This window comes from Lethenteron reissneri, chromosome 40, assembly GCF_015708825.2.
Source record: "Lethenteron reissneri isolate LAM-NWPU_2019-01 chromosome 40, ASM1570882v1, whole genome shotgun sequence".
In the NCBI taxonomy this organism is placed as follows: domain Eukaryota; kingdom Metazoa; phylum Chordata; class Hyperoartia; order Petromyzontiformes; family Petromyzontidae; genus Lethenteron; species Lethenteron reissneri.
In genome coordinates, this window is record NC_083818.1 from 11,023,282 (window position 1) to 11,048,392 (window position 25,111).

General features: G+C 46.6%; 1 protein-coding gene across 1 annotated transcript in view; it reads left to right on the forward strand.

Annotated features, from left to right (window-relative positions):
* Nucleotides 1-674: 674 nt before the first annotated feature.
* LOC133352406 (neprilysin-like) overlaps nucleotides 675-25,111 on the forward strand; it is a 49,623-nt gene continuing 25,186 nt past the window's right edge. Inside the window, exons 1-12 of the mRNA XM_061568027.1 lie at nucleotides 675-861; nucleotides 4,033-4,074; nucleotides 7,216-7,377; nucleotides 10,162-10,245; nucleotides 13,595-13,690; nucleotides 14,422-14,540; nucleotides 15,688-15,753; nucleotides 16,339-16,473; nucleotides 17,409-17,498; nucleotides 18,741-18,879; nucleotides 22,372-22,463; nucleotides 23,366-23,494. Coding sequence (XP_061424011.1) covers nucleotides 717-861; nucleotides 4,033-4,074; nucleotides 7,216-7,377; nucleotides 10,162-10,245; nucleotides 13,595-13,690; nucleotides 14,422-14,540; nucleotides 15,688-15,753; nucleotides 16,339-16,473; nucleotides 17,409-17,498; nucleotides 18,741-18,879; nucleotides 22,372-22,463; nucleotides 23,366-23,494 — 1,299 coding nt within the window. The 5' untranslated portion in view covers nucleotides 675-716. The remainder of the gene's footprint in view (nucleotides 862-4,032; nucleotides 4,075-7,215; nucleotides 7,378-10,161; nucleotides 10,246-13,594; nucleotides 13,691-14,421; nucleotides 14,541-15,687; nucleotides 15,754-16,338; nucleotides 16,474-17,408; nucleotides 17,499-18,740; nucleotides 18,880-22,371; nucleotides 22,464-23,365; nucleotides 23,495-25,111) is intronic.

The following is a 25,111-nucleotide window of genomic DNA, read 5'->3' on the forward strand; positions in this document are numbered from 1 at the left end:
AGCAAAGCTTGGATAACAGGAAAGAGTGAATCTGATTCTGGCACCGTTCTTAAGCTTCTCGCTCTCAACAATTGGCTGAAAATATTTGAATATATAGAGCACTGCAGAGTTTGGGCAATTTTTGGTGCCAGTTCACCACTTGGCTGCCTTCCAGTTGGTCTGTGCTCTCTCAGCGATTGTGAGATGCAGTCAGCGTGAATGATGACGCTATATTAAACTAAATTTTAAACTAAATTACATTTTGAAGTGATGACGCAGAGTTGCCCGTGTGGCTCGGAGGTCAGGGAGCTGAGTTTGGTACCGCTGAGTTCCTGGGTTCAAATCAAGGCCGGGGAATGTGCTGACTAAAGTTGGTTCTCACGTGAAGTGACTTGATAACTGCACCAAAAGAATCGTGTTGAATTTGGTTTTCAAATTTTGGATAAATTCCAGCCTAGAGAATAAAAACTATTACTTTGGCAGTCACGTGACTAAAACTGGCGATGTATTTCCTCGAATATGGCCTGAGGTCCATCGAAGGGATTTCAGAAGTAGTTCTGCAATATCTGCTTCCATGGGCCGCGTTCTCTTAACACGAAGGTGCCTTTGTGAGACGGCTGATTGACTACATGTTCAACGCAGCCTTGCAGTAACCTCATTGTCAGTCTGTGCGTTCATTCTCACCGATGCAGACCCGTCAACGGACGCAGCTACTCTGGCCGGTGCGCTGAGCTGACATGCAGATTTCGGAGAGTGAGGCCAACATTGTGGACAAACCGTCGAGGCCTCGATGGACCGTCCTGGAGATCGGCTTGACCGTGACAACGGCTGTGCTGGCCGTCGCCCTCGTCGTTTTCATTACCCTCTTCGGGACCAGGAAAGGTGCTCGCTTTGGGCCCTGAAAGGGTGACCTCGTTGGGAGTGGGGTTGGGGGGACGGTACTGCAACAAAAAATCCTCGTATGTATGTGTGTATGTATGTATGTGTGTATGTATGTGTGAATGTATGTGTGTATGTATGTGTGTATGTATGTGTGTATGTATGTGTGTATGTATGTGTGTATGTACGTGTGTATGTACGTGTGTATGTATGTGTGAATGTATGTGTGAATGTATGTGTGTGTGTATGTGTGTGTGAATGTGTGTGTATGTGTGTGTGAATGTGTGTGTGTATGTGTGTGTGTATGTGTGTGTGAATGTGTGTATGTATGTGTGTGTGTATGTGTGTGTGTATGTGTGTATGTATGTGTGTATGTATGTGTGTATGTATGTGTGTATGTACGTGTGTATGTACGTGTGTATGTATGTGTGTATGTATGTGTGTATGTATGTGTGTATGTATGTGTGTATGTATGTGCGTTGAACTCAATTCGCACCTTACGCAGCCAACCGTGCCAATCAGAGGCATGACACAGTTGATGTTAAAGATATTCATACAAATGTTGACCGCTTAAAATATATACATATAAAACATTTAGTGGAACTGGGCAAGATACGAACAACCGTGGAAGAGGTGGCAGCAGCCAGACTTCGGAGGGTACTGCTGGACAGGAGCAGGCTGGGGAAAGGGAGGAGAGGAAGAACATTGGGGGGGAGGCCTTTGCCCAGCAGTGGCAAAGTTGCAGGCTGACAACAACAACAAATACTAAACAGAATGAAGAATGATACGCGATGTGCTTGTGCCTGTCGCGTGTTCTGCTCTGCCTGTCGCCCCGCTTGCAAATGAAAGAATTGAAATAAGGGCACCGCTTCAAGACAGTGTGTGTGTGAGCAGCCATTACAATGGGTGGGACACAGCCATTACATCCCCCCTCCCTTCCCGAGTGTAATGGGGCTGCTGCCTTACACGTGCTTTAGGCTGAGACATCGCCAAGTCATTCGTCAACGTGGCTTAAGTAAAGTGGATGAATTATCTGTCCTGGAGTCGCAGATGGTGGCTCGTTTGACTCCGCGGGTCCGATGATTGTCACTCGATGTCAGGATAACAAGCCAGAGCCAAAGTGCGTTATCCTATCATTGTGTTTGCTCAATCACAGGATCGTCGTTGCGACGTCGGAAATGCGGCAGTTACACGTGGTGGTTCACTCCGATCGAAGGTGTGGGCGCGCTGTAGAGAACGGTGGCGTGCCTCTCTGACCGTGTAATTCTAGGACGCTGTGTCACCGGGCCAGCTTCTTAGCCATGGCGACAATAATAGCGTCCACTTTCGTGGGAATGCGTACGTTTGGCGACGTTAACACGGCTCACGCCCACCGCTGATGGAAGGGCATCCACACGGAGAAGCTCTGGATGAGTTTAGCGAGGCCTTCCCCCCACCCCCACCACTTGATGAGACTTTGGCCTACTCTGCCACGCTAACAGACGCGGCCAGACCCACGCTTTAATAGTACCACCAATCGACTAACTGTGGTGTAGCCACTTCTACTTTGTATGTATGTTGAACTTATTTCGCACCGTACGTAGCCCACCGTGCTATTCAGAGGTGCAGGGGAAGGACAATAAACTTAACACGCTACTGGGTAGACAAAGTGGGTGCTTAGAAGTGATAAACTTACGTAGAACCGTGAATAAGAATTTTTTACAGTGGGTCATAACATGAATGGGGCATGTGCAATGGACACCAAGTTTATTTGGCTAGGCATTAGTTGAAAATATATTGACACCACTCAGTTCTTATATATGCATTCATTGTTTTCGGACGTCCGCTTAGGACGTTTTTGTTCATCAATTTTTTTTTCTCTCAATGTACAACTGTGAACGCATTTTCAATGGCCCTGCTGAGAGCATCCCTGGCAGGTCATCATATCTTGAAAGTATTCTGAAAATGAAGCAGAAATTTCACTCTTGCAATGGAAAACAGCTATTCCCTACCACTAAATCTGGAAGCTTAATTGTAAGATGTAAATATTTAAAGACCACTCACTAAACATATTTTGCCGTTAGTTCTGAGCGGGGGAAAAAAAATCGTAACTGAATTCCTGCTCAAAACGGGGCGTTGAGGCGGTGCTCATCTTCCATTCATAGCCCTGAGTCAGTCATGGAAATACTACGTTCCTACGCGAAAGTGATATCTGTTTTATCGACCCCAGAGGGACGATGGGCTGACCGCTGAGCCACCTGTCTGGTTCCGCTTGTCGTGAGCCTCCTCGTGACTCTCGCTCTGCTGCATTGTGGGATGTGCAGCAGATGACGCGGTGCATGGAATCACCGAGTGTATATAGTGGCCGTTATCGTTTAAATGCGTGCAGCAATTTGATGAGTTATGCAAAACCTTCATGCCGAATTTTAAAGTCAAGCTGTCTCTACGCAACCTATAAATATTATCCAAGTAATTGTTCAGTTTGCAGTGAATTTTATGGTTTATTCTTTTTTTTTTCTAAATTGCTAAAAAGGCAATATATTGCAGTGTAATTGGTTATTTAAATGGCCTTTTTGTGGGCGCCCCGGTTTAATTTCACCGAATTAAATTGTATACCTACTCAGGACCGGCAACAAGAAGCATATAAGATTATTCCGCTCGATCAGATTAGTCTGGAAATCCAATAGGCTGGTGAACTTAAAATTTATTTTTGATACATATTCTAATTTCCTTGGAAAATTGTTTACATTTATACAGAGAGTATTCAGTATTCTATTTTAAAAGAACAACAACTTTTTATGCATTGTCGTGGAGCGCTTTAAGTATTAAAATAAATAAACAGTCCTCCGTTTGTCCCTCCAGACAAAAGTAATATATTTTAGCCTGCCAGTCTGTGTGCATTGGAGACCAGTATTATCAGAATTACATTAATTAAACAGAGTGTTCTTGCCAAAAACATTTGGCAACAAAGCAGAATTTACTTAACACGCCTGACTCTTCTGATGAGACACAGACGATATAACCCAGTCCAGCGTCAGCTTGCTTTCTTCCTTCACCTGGGTTTGAACCCAGGTTCTCAGCGATGCCAGGTCAGTGCCGTTACGCATTATTAGCCACCCGAACAAGCCAGCAAACGTACATTTTAAGTTGTCTTTTAAAATTGTTTTGCTCTTTCCATCTATCATTGTTCCACAGATCCTGTGACACCATGCACATCAGCAGACTGTGCAATAGCAGGTGAGATGGGATGTTTTTTTTTAACAATGATGCCCGCAATTAAATTGTAAACTGTGTTAAGAATACCATTGCTGTGTTTGCTTAAACCAGAAGCGTGCGTTCTCTTTACCGTGCGAACACCGGCAATTGCATGTTGGAAAGTTAACATCTGCTCCAATTACCTGAACCACTTGCAATGCATCTGTGTGATCCAATCGTTGTTTGAAAGGTGAGTGACAAAATTATTGCCCAGCCTTTCCTGAGTCAGGTGGCTTAGCACTCGAGCCGGTGGCTCGCAGTCGGAAGGTTGTGTGAGGTTCTAAGAAAGTCGGCGGTGGATAGAGATGTGGAAATTCCGCCGTTGGCTCAGGGCTGTAAACAGAAGATGAGCACTGTCTCAATCCTCATGAGCAAGAAATGTCACTGACTTTACTTTTTTTCCCCCTTTCCCGAATGTTTAAATGACTTGCTCCGCTGTTGTTAAGGGCCCAGCCAATTCAGTCCGTCGCACAAGGGAGTAATTTCGTAGCACGATAATGCAATGAACATTAATGTGACAGGGAAATGTTGTATAGATGTAATTGGAAAGAGGGGGTTGTGACTCGTGGGACGTGCATGCAGAAAGGAGGGAGAGCAGGTTTGCAAGACGGGGCATTGGACTGGCACCCAGAGGTTGATGATGAGGGATATCCTCGAAGCTAGATAGTGATTAGAATCATAATCTTCTTGGTTCTTTCGGTTAAGTCATGTAGAATGGAAATAATAAAATAATAAAAATAAAACATAATAAAATAATTCTCACGACGTTTCGGCTACAACGCAAGCAGCCGTCCTCAGGTGAAGAACAGGTCTGTCGAGAAGACAGAGTCTTATTATTTCCATTCTATGTGACTTTACCGAAAGAACCAAGAAGATGAATCCCTGCAGTCACGAAAGCTTTAAATCGAAATAGAATCATAATATTTATACTGAAGGAATCCGATGAGCTATTAAGCTCTGTTAAAAGATGTCCAGTAGGGGCAGGTCAGAAAGTTACAACAACAAACAATACAAAAACACGATTGGAGTGCCAAGCATGGGAAAGGTAAGAAAATCACTAAAGACAAAAACTTATTTTACCAGGTAAAACACACTGATCTATTAACTTATTTTTCAGAAGCGACCTAAACACAAATAATAGCACAACGAAATAGCTTGTCACGTAAAAATGTATATCAGCCCAATAATCTAGATGATGATGATGAGAGTGTAAGAGCTGATCTTGGAGGCCAGGTGTGAACTGCGTAATAGCTGTGGCATGCATCAGAAGGAAGAGGTGATGGTGAAATGTGGTATTCATGCCATTGGCCATGATATCCTCTTGACCATGACTTGTCATACATATCGCTGTGATATTTGTAATTTTCTGCATTTTTTTTTGTGCTATCTATCCAAGATTTAGTCACTTTCCTTTGGCCTACTAAGTCATTCTAGGCACTGCAAAACCTACAGCTGACCTCGTAAGGCGCAAAAGAATTGTCTCTCGAGACACACAAGCCTATTGTTGTTAATGTCTTGGAGCTATGGCCTTTTAAAACTCGATTGAAAACACATTTCTTTAGAACTGCTTTTTCTGTTTAGTTTGTTATCCCCCCCGCTCGCACATCCGATTAGCACGGTTGGCTACCTATGGGTGCCACAACACATTCCTGCGGACGGAGCTGGTAGGAACGTTGGGTTGCTCGGTCAATGGCCAGGGTCAACGGCGGCGTGGTGTATTCCGCAAATATGGCCGACTGTGAGGGCGGGCACAAGCCGGCGTGAGTAGGTTAAACGTTGAGTTTTATAAGGGCACCACGGGGTGACCAGCCCCTCCCCACCCAGCCCCACCCCTCCCACCCCCCACCCAGCCCCACCCTCCCCACCCAGCCCCTCCCCACCCTCCCCTCTCCACCCAGCTCAACCCCTCCCATATTTGGATGCACGACGGACGGACGGACACAATAATCCCCTGTGAGCAGGTGTAACCAGGAGGTTCCTACCAGTAAAAGTTCAACATACATACACACACTATGCATAGATGATGCGGAGCTGTGCATTGCTGACCACTTGGTTGTCGTTGATTCCAAAATCACTCGCGCTCCCCCGTGTCCACCCCCTGCCGCCAACTACGCCTCCCAACCCACACCGATGCCTCCCGCCGCAAACTCGATCGCAGCACTTCCACGAATAGGGGGGCATATACATTCCGCTCGCTCCGGCTGGCTACGGCTCTCTCTCCATTCGCTCCGACTCGTTTCGGCTCGCTCCGACGGTCGGTGACGTGAATTAAAAAATTGCCAGAGATTCCCCACGATAAATGTGAGGCAGAGCCAATTTAATTACGAGTGCGCTGCTGCTGCTGCTCTCTGCGTCCGTTGGGGGCTTTTTTTTTTGCTGAAATGAGAATTCAGGAATTGTTCGTTGTCCGTAGTGGATCCCGTGGGGGGGTGGGTGGGGGTGGTTGCACTTGAGCCGCGGCCAGTTGCTCTCGCGGGCACGTGCGGTGCTCATCGCGGACAGGGGCAGACCCGTCGAGTGGTTGTACATCCGCGATGGATCATCATCATAATTTATATAAAACCCTCTTTTTTTTCCTGAAAGGGCTCGTACAACTAAGAGCAGTACGAGTTAAATCAATTATTTAAAATGGTCTCTAATATTTCATGGCCAAGGTTCATTGGGTGTGTGGAAGTGGGAGCTGGGGCTGTGTATTGCGCATCTCTGTGCACACACACGTGTGTACACACACACGTGTACACACACACATACACACGTGTGCGTGTCTGCGTGCAAGGGCGCGTGGGGAGTGGTGGCGCTGTAGTTAGCTCACCAGGCTACGAAGCCGTCAACCCGTGTTCGATTGCCGCTCACGGCCAACATCAGTGGTAAATATCTGAACCATTACGACGCCTCCCCTAGATTGACTCAGCCTTGAAATTCGGACCTGGTATACTGTGTAAGCATCCGAATTGGGGGGCTAAATAGGCTACCGGAAGTGGTGCTGTCCACCCACCCCCCTTGTATGCCGTGCTGGCCTCATTAGGTGCCCCATAACACCACTTGCCCCACAGTATGTTAAAAGCTACCCGGTTGATCTTTGCCTTTGTTACGTATGCATGTGTTTGTTATTCTGTTTCCCAGCCACACGTTTGCTGGAGGGCATGAACCCTGCGGCTGACCCGTGTGATGATTTCTACGAGTTCGCTTGTGGAGGATGGCCAAAGAAGCAAGTCATTCCAGAAGACAGTGGCTATTATGGAACCTTTCACGTTCTGGACGATCATCTGGAAATTGTCCTGAAAAGTTAAGTATTAAACCTCACGCAATGTTCCCAAGCCGCAAAGTATAGGACTGCGTTGCATCAGACTGACCAGAAAATTGGCCTTAAATGTACCTTATTGCAGGCGTGTACAGGACCACAACCACCACCACCACCACCACCCTAACACACTCATTACGGTACCCTTCATCTTTACGGCCGCATTGTGAATATCATTCTCATGCGAGGGAAAGGGTGAATCGGCATCCATGAAATCAATTGCTCATACCGCTGCGAGTGGAGGGGCCTCCGCCAAGAGGGGGTATTTGGCCTACCCACGGACACTGCTGGGGTTGTCAGAGGCGCGGGAGGGATTATACAAGAACAACAAAACTTGTATTCTTTGGTTCTTTCGGTAAAGTCACGTAGGTATAAAATAAAATAAATTAAATTACGACGTTTCGATTGCAACACAAGCAATCATCATCAGGTGGGAAAACCAAAGAAGGAACATATTTTTTTAATACCTACTTGACTTTACCGTAAGAACCAAAGAGTATGGATCCCTGTCGTCACGAAAACTTCAAATCTAGAATTTAAAACTTGTAGACTACATTTCGATTGCCGTGAACGGAAGGCCGGACCAGGCCACCTTTTGGTGGATGGCCGACACGTCAGGGTAGCAGGCTCCGTAATGGAACAGCTGTTGTTGTTTTTGTTGTTGTTTTTGTTGTTGTTTTTGTTGTTGACATTGATAATCCCGCGTTGCCACGCATGTGTCATTACATTGCAGCTCCAGATATCCCTCAAAATGCTGATTTATCTGAGATTGTGCATCGATGACTTCACATGCTTCCCAGATGCCGGTTGCGTTATTTCACAGCGTGGGTGTGTGTCTGAGTGTGTGGATTTGCAATTGAATCTCATGAGTGCTTTTCCAAATGCGCTTGCAATTAAATCCACTTGATTCATACGTCGTCTAGAGATGCAACCGTATCTCTAGGTAATGTGCAAAAGCAGTGGGAATATTTATATTTAACTATTTTAACTATTTTTATTTTAAAGACATAAAGCCCACTGAGCTAAATGGGTCCTTTTTGAAACGCGACCTGGTCACAAATGATAGGTCATTGAAGTGGCTTATCATGTGTAAATCTATAGCCGGCAGCCAAACACTCTAAATGCGTGTTTCTTACGTTTCTATATTATTGAGAGGGAGAAAGAGGCAGTCAGTCAGAGACAAAGGGAGAAAGTCTTGAACCTTGACTTGAACAGGGCCAGGGAGTTGACAGCACATCACAATCTATTAGCTCGTAATACCTCAGTCGCTCTTATGAACTCTTCATCGGCAAGCCGTCGCCCCCTCCAATTGACTTCAGAGTTCACCTAACCCGGCACTAACGCTGCGGTGACATCACCGCTGCTCAGCGGGATGTGGCAGTTGTTGTGTTTGCGGTAAATCAGGAGCAGGAACTCATACATATTTACGGGCGTGTGATTCAACCGATAAATAAGTGATGGATACCATGATTTATTTACTCATTTAATGTATTCAGGAAAACCTCGCTGACTCCCAAGACACTCTTTCAGGAGGCCCCTACATTGGGCTATTTGGCCACTCATATTAAAATATGTTTTTGCATGTGGGAAAAAAGCATGTGTCCAGAGAGAAAACATTTGTGTGAAAAAAGAGCTTAATAGCTCATCGGATTCCTCCAGTATAAATACATAATGTAAATATGATGTTTCTGAACGAGTAAGAGGACACAACCACTCAAAGATCAGCACAGCCCAGGGTTCACAGCCCACTTGCTGTACTTCTTCCTGCCCAGCGGATCTGGGAGGTTCACAGATCTGTACAACGCACTAATGCTCACCTCTTAGAGTGCTGAATCACAGGCATCCCATGCCGTGGCTCCCTCGGTGCAGTCTTATTCGTCTTCCGTCAGCGTGGACATAACATTTGCAAGGGTAGATCAAGTTTAGATGGCCAGTTAAGAAATATCATCTGATGCCGAACAAAGTTTTTTTGTTGTTCTGCTAGCGGGGTGGGGGGGGGGATATTCGCGGTGCGCTCCAGTGTTTGAAGTTCGCTGACGTTGCAGTGCAAGGGGGGCTGTCTTTAATAAGCGCCACTGTGCATCGGATGTAGCCCACGTCGCCCATGCCGAGTTTATGATCACTCGCTGCCATCCGGGATAGTGCGAAGCCGGGTGCTTCAGCATTTTTTTATTTTAAGGCCACCATGTAATTAAAATGAACAAAATTAATGTTCTTCCAATTTTACCAGCAAAAGAAAAGCCTGCAATATTGATCATCGTCAGCCGCGTTCAATCCATTGCTGGATGAAGGCCTCCACAGCTCATTGTCACTGATACTTTAATGAAAAGTGAAAACAAGATCCAATGTGAAAATGTAATAAGTTAAATATTATCATAACATTTTATAGGTTGTAAGTGAAATCTATACTTGATTAGAATTAGAAGAATATCAATGTGATACTGCGTTGGTTGTGGTGAATAAGTACGATTAGCACATTTGTTAATACATTTCTCTAAAAGGAAACAAACTATATAATGGCAGCATATTTGACATTCGCCCTTCTTCGCGGCACGAATATGATATATCAGGCCAGGGATGCACACGCATGATTTTTTTACGATGTCCATTTCAAAACGGAATTCCATCCTGCGCCGTGCTACCGTGTTGCGCTTCACTGTCAGCCCGCCGGCGCCTCTTATCGCATCGTCAACATCCACCGCTACGCATCATGCGAATCGCTCACCCCCCGCAAAAAAAGAGAAGAACGCCTCTCGCGTTGTCCCCAGGGCTGCTGGAGGAGGTCGCCGGCAGCGGGGACAGAGACGCGATGACGAAGGCCAAGCAGCTCTACCTGTCCTGCATGGACGAGGGTGAGTGGCGACCGGGCGGGGGGCCGGGGGGGGGGTGAACAACGCCACCGAGCCACCGGACGAGTCCACATGGAGAAGTCGCAGAGCCGCTGATCGCCAGGTGGCCGTGCCGGGGCATGTCCGATGAACACGGCTTGGCTACGTACGACGTGGAGGAAGTTGAGAAAATATTCTTAGGTTTTTTCGGTAAAGTCACGTAGGTAAAAAATGTAAATTAATAAAAGTAAAATAAAATAAAAATCACGACGTTTCGGAGGCAACACAAGCTTCCGTCTTCAGGTGGAACCGTCACAGCCTGAAGACGGAAGCTTGTGTTGCCTCCGAAACGTCGTGATTTTTATTTTATTTTACTTTTATTAATTTTAACTTTTTTACCTACGTGACTTTACCGAAAAAACCTAAGAATATGAATCCTTGCAGTCACGAAAGCTTCAAATCTAGAAGTTGAGAACGTACAATGCGTGCATACGCGCAGAGCGCCGGACCCTCCGCCGTTGAGATTTCTGGGCCAGTTGAGATCTTTGGTTTCAGACACTTGTCATGAAAACCCCACGGTATTTTTCGAGTGTGGCGTGTCGATGAGCTTGGCCTGGTCTCGGATGTACGCACGAAAATATTGTCAAGCTATTCGAAATTCGAGATGGAAACACTCAATTCTTTGGAATTGCTTTTTGTGGTTAGTTTGTTGTCCTTCCCCCGCACCTCCGATGAGCACGGTTGGCTTCATATGGTGCGAACGAAGTTCATCATATTGCCACCACAGATAACGGCCTTACATCCAGCTTGCAATCACTTGACATCAAACCAAGGCTTTTACATGCAGCTGTAGAATTATAGCTTTATTTTTGCATAATTCAGCTCACTTCAGCTCTTGCAAGAATTAAACAAAAATCGTTGATTGCCACGTGACAAACACCTCCATACCAGGGCATGTGAGGCAGTGCACCACCTAGTGTGGCGAAGAGGCAAACTAATGGAGATAGGAAGTAGTTCTCTGATGAGCTGTTGCATTCAAGTCGTAGCACACACTCCTCGCCACGATGTCCGGCGTTTCGCTCTGCGGGCTGGGCAGTGCTCTTTTTCAAGTGCTGATTCGTGGAATGAAACGCCGGCCATCGTGCCGGGCAACACACGGTACAGTGCTAAAGAACATCACAGCGTTATCTGTGATGTTGAAGTACAATGGGTACGTGGAGGAGTGGGGGTTTGACCATCCCGAAATTATTTCGCACCGTACGTAGCCAACCGCGCTAATCGGAGCTGGGAACTCGGTTCGTTGGGTTCACAGCCCCACGAGCAAACCACTGCGTACCCACCCCGTGCACACGTTGATAGATTAGCGTGCAACGTTTTACAGAGCCTCTTCCTTCGTCTCCGTTAGGAGAAGAGAAACCTGCGCTGCAGTGCATTCGGGTGGGATTGCAACTAAAGCGGTGCACATGACAGAACGGGAGGAATGCATTAGAATGCGGCAGAGGGGTGCTTAGGATGAAGTGTCCGGAGGCAAGGCGATAAGACGCATTTGCCTTGAGGGGCTCCCATTGTCCTCGGAGGAGAGCGGTGAATGTGCACGGATAATACGCTGTATATATGCAAACATATGCACAGAGATATAACATAGCTGGAATCCCAGCATGCTTTGCGAGTCGAGATGACATCAGCATTCCTGCATTATACAGCATGCTGGAATTATTGCAAGGGATGATATAGATGCAGGATATATAAATGTAAAATTGCGTACGTATTGAAAGAGATATCTTCATGAGCAAAACATTACTGGTATCCCAGCATACTTTTGCAAGTCGACATGACATCTGCATTCCTGCACTTACTCTGCTACGTGCTGGGCTTAATGGCACGTATCAGGAAACCTCACGAGGTGCCCTTTTAAGCAGCGTGGGGCATTAGGGGCTTGCCTCTGAAGTGGCACTTTTATCGTTGGGAGCGCTGCCGCGGTCTCATGGTGAACGCGATGGACTCGCAATGCAAGAGGCCTCTCGTTCGATTCCCATCACGTATTGCGAACAAGCAAAAAAAGACATAACGTACTTTAATACAGGGGTTCAATCACAATCTACATTGCCGACGACGACGACAACAATAACCAACATCTCTTGGGAGTGTATTGTGAATGGACATTTTTTGTGCGATGTAACGGTTCGCACACTGAACGTGCAATCCAGAGATCACCGATTCGGCCTCCCGGAACAGAAGTTCAAAGCAACGCTGCAGGTTTCTTAAATACTCCTCCTTCCCGTCCCCTCGGTCCACCCAGAAGCATCAACGGGTGCACCACAGTTCGCATATCGGTAGGTTGAATGTGGTAGGGCAAAGTGTGGGTACTTCCGTCTGGACTGCGTGGAAGAGTAGGCCAAACATGCCCTTGAAAGCAGCCTACCTTTAGTGGAGGCCCTTCTACCAGCAGTGGCGTGAGCAAGCAATTGCAGAGCTGCACCTTTACCTTTCAATGATGATAACATTCCTGTTTTATATCGCGTGGCCAAAGATGACATGCAGCAATATTACTCATTCATGAGTATAAATGTGTTAAATGATACACGTCTCTGTCAATCTATCCATGCAATGTGTAATGACCCCCCCTCCATTAGTTGGGAGCACAATGTTCCATGTAAATATGTAATTTATATTTCAATTAACTTTCTCTATTTTTTAATCGCTTTACACCACGTCCACCCGGAGTTCTCTCGATCTCCTCGGATCACAGGAGCTAAGCAGGTACTGAGCCTCGGGCAGCGCTCGGATGGGCGACCACTGTGCACAGCACAGGTGTTATAGGCTGTTGCTTCGGGGCTACTCTTGTCACCAAAAGTTCGTGCGGCGATATCCGATGGTTCTACTGTACTGTGCTCCAACATCTATGCTCCCCCCCTCGCCTTCACCAAGCGGCACGAACCACAACGGTACAGAATGATCAAATAACCCCCCCCCCCTTCCCCCGTCACGGCATGTACGGCATAAGATTGACAAACACGCGCATTTTATATCTCAGAAAATCCGCACACTTTGACTGGCTGGCACACTCGTGATGGCCGGCTTGAACGTCTGCATGCACTGCCGTGCGCAGTGCGTGAGATCCCATTGATACCATTGGAACCTCATTTGCCAGTAAAAAATATGACAATTGGTGTTTTACCCTTCTATCTGGCAACAAAACTGACACCTTTTTTGCAAGGAGTCATGTTTACATAGACCACAATACCTGCGGTCATAATGCAAACAAAAAACATGACTCTGAAAATGTGCACATTATCAGAGTTATGTTTATTGTTTGCCATCCCATTGATAGCCAGGCAGGCTCACGTGACTCGTGGACGGTGTGTTGTTACAGAAGCTATTGAGGAAAGAGATTCCGAGCCGCTGCTGTGGCTCTTGGAGGATGTGCTCGAGTGGCCCGTTGCCACCGTCGATTGGAATTCCACCTACGGTAGGAGTGCCGCGTCCGCGCTGGTCTCGGGCAAGCGTCGGCCACCAGCGCCTCCGGTGCCGCCTGCGGCTCTCCCCAAGGCAGAGGTCGCAAACGGGGTTTGATTCCTTACCCGTACCCGGCCGCACCAGGGTCGCAAACGGCTACCTGTACCCGGCCGTACCGCTACTGATTAGCGTGCGTTTAATCAACGGTAAGTCATGTAAATGTAATTTGTTGTTTACAGCTCTCCGCTGTGATTTTTTTAGTCGTACCGCATGTTGGGCACCACGGTGGCGAGATGTCAACTACCTCGCCTGGTATGCAGGAGGTCGTTGGTTCGATCTCGACTCTGACACCTTCTGTATATTTGGAGTTTGCATATCCTCTCCGTGGTCACGTGGATTTTTCTCCACGCCGTCTGGTTTTTCCCTCCACATTTAGAAACATGCGTTTAGCGTTATTTGGCTGCCATACATTTCTACGTGATAAGCCACTTCGTTGACCTAGCATTTGTGGCCAGGTCGCTTATCAAAAAAGTGATTCAGTATAGGTCACTGAGCCTTACCTGGTAAAATAATAATAGATAAAAAATATATATTTTATAATATATTTTTTATTTTTATTTTTGATTTTTTTGCGTTATGTTCGACATTTCGCTCTGCGTGCTGCGGCGAGCTTCTTCAGGTGCTGCTGGGAGGAGATGATTTTTGCTTCTTTCGTGAATCGTCCCGTGATGATTTGTGCTGCAGGCAGCCAGTGGAGGCTCGAGGAGGTTCTTGCTCTCATGACGTCACGTTACGGCAATCGGGTGATCGTCGACATCGGCATCGCGAGCGACGTTAATGACTCCAAGTCCTCCTCTATCTACGTGCGTATGACCCCCCCACCCCCCCAGCTCACGCCAGCTACGCGTCCACCCGGTCAATCGCAGAATCTCTCGTGAGCACAGTGGGGGGGGGAGGGGAACCAAGCTAAGGACTTTAAAATACCTTTTGCAGAGGTATTTGATGGTGTTCTGAGTGTTTGCTCACCATGTGTACTTCATCCCAATGATAACTTCGTTCGTCCGTTCGTTTCTCAATCCGCGTGTCCTGGCGAGAGTCGCGGCGGCAGCGTGTTGAGTAGTGGCGGTCCAGACGTCCCTTTCCCTGTCGACAGACTCCAGCACTGCTACACTATACACTACTACACTATACACTACTATACACTACTATAAACTGCTACACTATACACTACTATACACTATACACTACTATACTATACACTAAACACTACTACACACTACTACACTATACACTACTATACACTACTACACTATACTACACTATACACTACTACACTATACACTACCATACACGACTACACTACCATACACGACTACACTATACACCACTATACACTACTACACTATACACTAGTATGCTATACACTACTACACTATACACTACTATACACTACACTATACACCACTATACACTACTACACTATACACTACTACACTATACACTACTACACTATACACTACTATACACTACACTACTGCACTATACACTCCTATACACTATACACTACCACACTATACACTACTACACTTTACACTACTATACACTACACTACTACACTATACACTACACTACTATACACTATACTACTATGCACTACACAACTCTACACTACACTATACACTACTATACACTACTACACTATACACTACTATACACTACACTATACACTACACTATACACTACACTATACACTACTCTACACTACTACACACAGACTCTAGTTCTTCCTGGGGAATTCCAGGCATTCCCAGGCCAGCCGAGCGACATCGTCCTACCGCCAGCAGCGTGCCCTGGGCCCGCTATGGGGTCTTCGCCCAGTGGTAACGTGTTGGCATGAATAGCCGCTTACTAACCACGCTTAGCCCCAGCAGTCTTAACACGTTACACAGGGAGATGATTGTTTTGTTGCTTACCATGCGTATGACCTTGTCGTTGTTATTGTCACGACAGATCGACCAGCCCTCGCTGGGCCTCCCTACCCGGGACTTTTACTTTGACAACGGCTACTACAGCCAGGTGAGGTGGCGACGGTGGCATCACATTGAGAAAAATACACGTTGCTGCTCCTTGCCGCTAAACTCCTGAAGCTAGAAACGAATAAAATGTTGACGATGAATGGGGCTCTGGTATGCTGCAGTGGTGTCATGGTGAGCACGCCGGGCTTGTGATCCGGAGGCCACCGGTTCGATTCCACCTCCCGGCACGACATTTCAAACAATGTCGAAGGTTGATTAAATCCTCCACTGTCTACGCCCACTCGATAGTAGAGATGGGTACCGACACAGTCGGCCGTCCAGGCATGGAACGCGTGATGAGGCAAAGATTGGCGTACTCCCACCTCTTTCTTGACGCCTGAACTGCGTGGAAGAGTAGGCCAAATACCATCTAGAGCGGCTCCTTATAGCTCCCAGTATTGGAGGCCGTTGTACCAAGAAGAGAACGGCAAAGAACGCAACAACAACAGATCAACAATGAAGGCCAATATGACAATACAGCCAGCACTCACTTTGGCTCCTTGAAGATGTGTTCTATTTTAACACGATGCTCTCTCCACCACTGTCTTCCCTTATCGCGCCTGTATATATACACACACACGTGCAGGTACGTGACACGTATCTCAGGGCTATGATTGCTGTGGCGACGATAATCAGAGCGGACAAGAATATCACGGACGATATTGACTTCGTTCAAGAGCAAATGGAAGGCGCCTTTCGGCTGGAGATGGAAATAGCGGAGGTAATGTGAGCGAGTGGCAGTGACTGCCATCCGTGCGCGTTCCCCCGGCGCGCGCCACGGATCTCGCTGTGTCGCGCATCAAGCGAAATGGGTGACATGGGAAATTTGCGTTCGTTTTCCCCCAAATAAAGATTTTCCGCTTGAGTAAATTACGCGACGAAAAAAAAGCGTTTGGCATGCGTCTCACCTTAGGGTCACGTTTGTATTTTCAGTCGTTCTCGTAGGGTAGTGTGTGTGTGTATGTTTGTTGTGGTGGTATGCGCTCTGCGCTATGAGCACGACTACCCGAGTACAATTCCCAGTAACGGCCAACACCGGTGACGATTATCTGAACTGGTCATGGGGCCCTCCCCTACGTTGATTTTATTATCAAGTAATTTTCGGGCTGCATCTCTATCTCATAAATTACACCTCTCTCTATAGTTTCTACTCACAGAAAACTGCTCTGTTTTGCTGTTCATTTTCCAACTTTAATTACCTATTTTTCCGTGGGACTAAAACTAAAAATCTAAAACTATTTATATTTTACCAGAAAAGGCCGATTGAGTTACATAGCTCTTTTCCAGAAGCGACCTGGTCACGAATGATAGCCCAACGAAGTGGCTTATCACATGCACATTTATAGCAGCGAAGTGGAGCCAGAATATGTTCCACCTGACAACAGCACGTTTCCGATTGTAGCACGCTCAGTTACTACCGTCACCGCAAGACCCTTTGCAGTGACAGATGTGCGGACTAATGCGTGACCCGCCAAAGGCATTTGAAAGTTCTGTTTTGCCCGGAGTGAGGAATAGCTTCTCCACGCCTTCGGTACGTTGAACTTATTTCGCAAAGTACGTAGCCAACTTATCGGAGCTGCAGCTGGTGAGGAGGGCTGGGGTCTACCACCACGTGGTTGTGCCGTGAACCTCGACTGTGACACGTGCGATTCCCAGGCCATAACTCCAGCAGAGAACAGAACGGACGTCACGAAACTTTTCAACCGGATGACCTTAATGCAGCTGCAGCAAGAGTTTCCTCTTAATGTGAGTACTTTATGATTATTATTTTCAATTCAAATGGTCCATTATTTATATGTATAGTAGAACCCCTGTTTACAACGGTAACTGGTTAGACAAAACCGGCCGTTAAGTGATTTGGTCGTTAAGCAAGTATTGGAAATACACGTTAAAGGCTTAATTCGCTCCGATAGCATTGAAAGTTACACTTATTCACCCAAAAACAATAATTTATAATATTTAAACAATGGATATTAATACACAAAGATACTAACAACATTGTAAACACATACTATTTAAATAACGTGGTTAATCAATACATTCATTCATATTGATTGGACCAACAACAGCCGATCGTTAACAGGGGAATGGTGGGTAAGCAAACACATTTGACTCTTTGGTGTCCCCCGTCGTTAAGTGATTGGTCGTTAACAAGGGTGGTCGTTAATAGAGGTTCACTCTACGTTTGTCGATGATTATATTTTGCCGCTTAAAGCACGTCAGAGATGTAGTTGAATTTAGAACGAAGGTTCACGTTTTATTTTTTTAAACCAGAAACTCAGAGAGCAGGGTGAGTCTATTTTTGCGAAAAGTGGCCTCGATTCCACAATTCTATAATTGTGTTCATACTGACTTTGTTAAAAAAAATTAAGACCAGCTCACAACCCACTCTGCTCTCTTGGCTTGAACCTCTGCTGAAGGAGTTCAATATTCGTAATAATATCACAAAAAAATAACAAAATTTTGTATTAATGTAACAAGCCAAAAGCTTTTTTAAATCCTTTATATTAAGTTCGCTTGCTTGCTTGCTTGCGCGATTACGACCATGTAAATCTTTCGGTCGTTTTTTAACCCACTTCCCGTGATCCAAGCGAGCTGACATTTTGCACACAGACTCGTTGTGCGTAACAATTTATTTTCGTGATTTTTTTTTTTATTTTCAACATTTTAGGGAATTTTTTTTATATTGAATTACCAATTGCTTAATGGTGGCAGGCAATCATCTGACCCATAGGTGGCAGCCATCTCAAGCCAGAAGACGAGAGGACTCTAGCCGCCCGTTTCAAAGACCAATGTGGGCTGGGTTGTGGCCCATTGAACACGCATATAAAGGATTTATAGTGAAAAACTTTGTTTTTACGGGTAATTTTTTAAGCCGAGGTGATACCCTGATCGCAGCTGTCCCTATTAATAGGGGAAACGAATGAACCGGGTCTGTGCAGAGAGTTAATGGAACAATGTTTTTTTTTTATCTTTGCTTCTATTTAGGGTTTCAACTGGACATTCTTCATTAACGAGGTTATGAAGACGGTTGACATTGAAGTGGAGGCGAGTGAGGAAATTTTGGTGTCGGCTCCTGAATATTTGGAGCAGTTGTCTGACATCCTGACCAGGCATCCACCCAGGTTTGTGTTTATATACACATAAACAACAACAACAACCGCCATTCACCAGTAAGTGGCGGTGACGTCACCACGGTGCTTGTGCCAGGCTATCAGCACTTTAAGGCCACATATACGCATTAACACACACAAAGACAAAGATCCCCCATGTAGCCCACAGAGGCTGTTGGGACAAGTGCTGTTATCACCACGCCCCAGAGGCCTCTGTCTCCCCAGTGCTGACATCTACACACCACAGCGAGTACTGATTTAAAGGCTGAGTCCAACTAGGGGAGACCCAGGACTCGGGGATCGTGTTGCAGTACAAGTAACCATTTGCTCCACACACACCGGGGGTTTTGTTGCTACTTGAGCCTGCAGGTTGACCACGTGGCAAGTGCCTGGATTCAGGCCTCTCAGCCTCAGTTCCCCAACAGGGATCACTGCCGAAGAGGTTCATCATCGTCTGGCCATTCGCAGAAACTCGGCAGAGCCAACGACTTCCACGAAAACAGTCCACGTTGTACCGGCATCTTGGGATAATTTTGGGGAATTACCAACAATTACTGCGGTTACACAGAACGTTCCGAACGCTCGCCGGCTTCTTGAGTTCCCTTGTGGTGAGAAAAGGATGCCCTGTCAGCTTAAAGCTGCAGAGAGCCTCGGACACGCGCCTGATGTGCTACGCAGATTACAGCGCTTTGTGTGCTTGCCATATTAACCCTTTACCGTTCCGAGACGTCTGCAGGTTTGCGGAGTTGCGGGTGTCCCGTTCACCTCTGAATCTTGGAACGCGCAAGCGGCCCGGCGTTAATTGTATTTAGGGCGGCGTAGCGTCGCTGTTTTTAAAGACATTGCAAAGGACGCAGAGAACTGTCGTGACACGACCGCACTCTACGATAGCTGGCACCAAACTGTGCCACACGCCCTCCCGCATGGCTTTGTGAGAGCCACGGTACCGATTGAATATTTTATTTTCGTTTACTTCTGGTTTAGTTTTGACGACGTACGCATACGTACACATACATACGTGTACGTCATCGGGATGGAATCAGAAGAAAAACTCGTGAAGTACACGTACGTACGTTATTGGATTGAGAAAGGGTTAAGTGCTACTAAGCATGTACACAGTCATGCGTCAGTAAAGAGGGGGGTGATTATATTGGCGGATCCTAATTAGAGCTAGGTTATCCGACTATTTGAAGTAATCGATTGCTTTACCAACCATCGGTTCAATTACTCGACTAATCGGATAACACCTCCATTCCCACGTGTGCCGCTGAACGGGAGGTGATGGGCGGGGCATAATTCGCAACATCATGCTGGGGCGTGGCTTTGTTGGGGAGGGTTTCCCGCCTTCGGAAGGTAGAATGTGGGGGTGACCTCTGTTTTTAAAGGGGTTTGAGTCATCGACTATAAAAAAAGTAGCCGATTACAACTTCGAGTGGACCGATCGACCCCGTCGACTGATTGTCGCAACTAAAAGATCCTGTTTTCCGTTGTTATTATGAAGATGTTCCAGAATATCATTGTGCTTAATCTGCAGATTATCAGATGGATTTGCCCCACACCTCTTCGAGGTTATTCCTCTTTTTTTCTCGAAAAAGCACAGATCATGTTTCTAATAACGCTGTCGCTCGCTTGATTTTTGTGGATCAAGTCAATCCGTGCACGAGGTGGGGGGTGTGTGTACGCATGTGTGTGTTTGGGGAACGGTGGAGCAGTAGCTAATGTTCACCGCGCTACACACATACAAAAGCTGGGTGCCCAATATCTGAACCAGTCCTGGGCCTCCCCTAGGTCGGCTCAGCCTCAAATGAGTACCTGGTGCGGTGTGTAAACAGCGGCACGAGGAGGTGCTGGCCACAGGATCTCTTAGTCCGCCGTTTCGGCCTTCGTAGGTGCTCCCCAAACAGCACTTGGCCTACCGCAGTCGCCCTCAACCTTGTTGGGTTACTGAACCCCCCCCCCCCTTGTTGAATTTTGATTCAACCTGACCCAACATGGCTCTGAGATCATCAATGTATGAATAATGCACGTCAACATTTTAAACGATTGTCCATTTTGTGAGGTTTCCTAACGAGCTTGTAACTGCATGCACGTCGTAATTCGTTCACACTCGCTGTCTCTTTAAGGAAACCACGTTGTGTACGATCAATGAGTTTAGAAAGGTATTATATACCGTTTGAGGTTATAGTATTAGTTAACATTTGATCGTAGTCATTTTACATTGGCAGATTCATACATGATTATTCACCAACAACTCATGTGTAATATGATTTCACACATTTATAAATCATCTCGCGTACCTCCCTGGGATATTGCTGCATACCGACCAGGGTTCTGCATACCCCCGGCTGAGAAGTGCTGCCCTACCAGTCTACGAAAGGCTACAGGGGTAGACTTTGTCTTTGTATTTATTTCACGACCCACTTGTCACACCTTGCAAAAAGGCATGTCTAATCTCTCCGTTTTAGGTTACTTTCAGCGTAATTGTGTTTAACGTATTTCCAGTACCGTGGGGAACTCATTCCCCTGTCCAAGTCTGCGCGTGGAAAATTCTATCCAGTTGTGGCAAATTGTGTTGAGTTGAAATAATTCCTCTCAATATGCGACAATTTCAGAATGCAAATTCTCATTGAGTCATTTAAGAGCATGTGCACAAGTAATCTGCAGCAGACTTGACCTCACTATTTAGCATGCCCTTCGAAAACTTACACAAGAGATTGAGTTACAGACACTATGATTCTACTTTTGTGTTGAGCATCTTTGCACTGATTTTCTATTTTCTTGCTATTCTTTATTCATTACGTTTGCCATGTTGATGACAAAGGTAGCTTCCAAATTATATTATTCTGGCCTCTTGATTTCTCACCCAGTTAATGAAATCAACTTGAACCCTTCAGAATTCTTGAGATACAAACTCTCCTAGGTTGAGAAGGTTAAACAACTAATTCCTGATATATTAAGACCATTGAAAAATAAAATCGGATTTTGAAATAAATTTGTCATATTTGGATAAAGCACCCTTTAAAAACTCCAGGTGGTGCAAATGTGCAAAATCAATTTTCTCTTAGGTGGGGTTAGAATTTGTCGTTTAATTTGGATTAGTTTGAATTGGGCACCATGGTGGCAAGACGCCTGGTATACTACAGTAGGTCTTGGTTTCGAGCCCGACCCTGACGCCTACTGCTGCATATTTGAAGTTTGCGTGTTCTCTCCGTGGTCGTGTGGATTTTTCTCCGGGTCCTCCAGTTGTTCTTCTCTCCACGTTCGGAATCAACAACACACCTTCAGAGTATTTGGCTGCATTATATATTTCCACACGATGATAAGTCACTTCGTTTAGCTATCATTTGTGATCGCCAGGTCGCTTCTGAGCAAAAGAGCTGCTATCACCCAGTGGGCCTTAACAGATATATACAGAAATAGGTCGTAATTTTTTTTATTGTATGCGTATTTGCGCAACGTTCATGGCATGCGCGCGTGTGCACTCTCGTTGTGTTCGTGAACAGTGACTGTGCACAACTACGTGGTGTGGATGCTCATTACGGAGGTGATCCGCAGCCTCAGTCACAAATACCAGGAGGCCATCGCCGAGACCCAAAAGGTACCGTGACTCTGGGAGCCATTGTTATTGATATATATATTTGTAAATATCTATGGGACATTTATGCTATTATCAAAAATGATGGAAAAATAAGAATTGGTTTTAGACTTTTTGGCAACACAACAGGTGTTAAGATGTTCACACACCAAATAGATACCTTGCAAGGCATCAAGTCTGCATTAACCACGCGTGCGTATGGCAAAACATCCAAACAAGCATGCTCTAATAATATATGCATTGTCTTTGAAACTGATTGGTCGACACCATTGATGTGTTTTTTTTTGTTTCTATTGCCGTTACGAATGATTAATCTCTCATTTCGGCTCACATAAGGGGCGAGTGATATCAAAACCGCTCCCATTCCTTCGTTTCTACTTCACCAACTCCGCACTGACCAGTGAAGTCGAGTCAAACAGCACCTGCAGGGAAGGCATTCATCCGGCCGTGGAATGGCAAGGTGGTTGTGCATAACACTGCATATATACGAGGCTGATTCACTGCTTAACCCTTTCCCGTTCCGAGACATCTGCAAGTTGCAGGGTGGGTGTCCCGTTCACCTCTGAATATTGGAACGTGCCAGCGGCTCGGCGTTAATGTTAAATAGAGGAGCGTAGCGCCGTTGTTTTTAAAGACATCTCACTCAGCGCAAAGAACTGTAGCGACACGACCGCGCTCTACGATAGCTGCCGCCAAACTGTGCCACACACCCTCCCGCTTGGCCTTGTGGGTCCCTCGGTATCGATTGAGTCATTTTATTTTAGTTTTCCTTCTGGTTTCATTTCGATGATCGACACGCACGTCATCGGAACGGGATAGAGTTAAAAGAAGTGTGCTCTCGTGCGGTTGCGTGCGGTTGCGCGAAGCACATTAAATGCGCCGTGCGTGTGGGGTGGGGGGTGAAGATGCTGTACGGAGTGTTGCTGGCCAGGGCTCGCTGGCGTCACTGTGTCGACTACGTGAACACGGCCCTCCCGAGCGCCGTGGGGGCGCTGTACGTGCTCGACGCCTTCCCAAGACACGGCAAGACAAAGGTACGGAACGCGTCGGGGGTGGGGGAAGGGGAGCGTTGGAGGGGGGTTCGCCAACCTTTTTTGCACGGCGCATCAAAGCCGCGCGTATTTCTCAAAGACAGTCGAGGCTTGTCGAAAACCGTGCCGTGCACTGGAATGAACGTCGACGCGAAACCGGGTACCAGTCTCGATTTAAAGCTGTCGTGACTGCAGGGATTCATCTTCTTGGTTCTTTCGGTAAAGTCAAGTAGAAGGGAAATAATAAAATAATAAAATAAAGCATAATAAAATTATTCTCACAACGATTCGGCAGACGGCTGCTTGCGTTGTGGCCGAAACGTCGTGAGAATTATTTTATTACGTTTATTTTTATTATTTTATTATTTCCCTTCTACGTGACTTGACCGAAAGAACCAAGAAGACGGGTACCAGTCGTCGGCACGGATCAATTCTCGCCACCTGGACGCAGGTGGCGATCCCCTGGACTGTGCCTCGGCTCAAACGTGGACAGGTGGCACACACCCCCTCTACGCGCGTGGCGCAGTGCCACATCGTCGCCCACTCGGCAGGCTCTCATTCAGTTCCGTCCTGTTTTGTAAAAAGTGTAAGAAGATGAAGGTGCAGCTCCACGCGGCTGCTCGTGCCACTGCTGGCTGAATGGCCTCCACTAGAGAGGTGCTCCTCGCGCCTGAGAGATTGGTCGAAATTCCACATTCGTATGCCGGGGCTAGGAGGGAGGGGGGGAGGAGGGGGGCAGTCTAGCCATCGGACAACTGCTGCAGACGTCTCACGAAAGGGTACTCATTTTTTATTAACCCCAGGCCAGGATTTTGCAATTGCAACCTTGCAACTGTGAGTTGTGCGTATACTACCGAGTCATATAAACACGACAGTCAAAGATAAAGGTGGTGCCCTGCAATTACTCGCTCTCTCGACACTGCTGGCAGAAGAGCCTCGACTAAACGGAGCTGTCGGGAGCTCCTGTGGCGGGATGGTTTGACGTCACCTACACTTTTGACCCACCAAACGCACACGCACCGATCCACTGACTGTGACGCACGCCTTTATTGCTGCTGGGCCGACGGAGGCACAGTGGGGGTGGGGAATTAATCAAACTCGTTTCAACTGCCCTCGCCTGGAGGTGGATACGAACCGTTCAACTCTGGATTGCAAGTCCATTGGTGGATGCAGCGTCGTTATTTTATGATTACCATTGTGATTATATTATTTTTGTTGCATCATTATCAACTGCATTTACAGTGGAGCCCATGCCTTGAGGCGCACACATCTCTCTCCCGCTCACAGGGACGGTCCCAGCGCAGCAGCGGGAAGGAATCGTGATTCCGTGATTGACGTGCAAGCGGGGATCTGGACAGCGACGATAACATGTTGACTTGGAGTGCGAATTTAGGCGCAGCACTGGGGTTAACCCACGACCCTCGATGTCCACAAGGGGAAGGCAGGGCTCTGGCTTCATGCAACATAGGCGTGTGAATATTAAGCAATACCCTCGTGTGTATTTTGCAAGTGTAATCTCACACACTGCGCTGCGGTGAGCTGTTCGACGCTTGCTATAGAAACGTAAAATGTGCGAAAGAGGTTCAACATACATACGTCCCATGAACAACATCTTGGTTT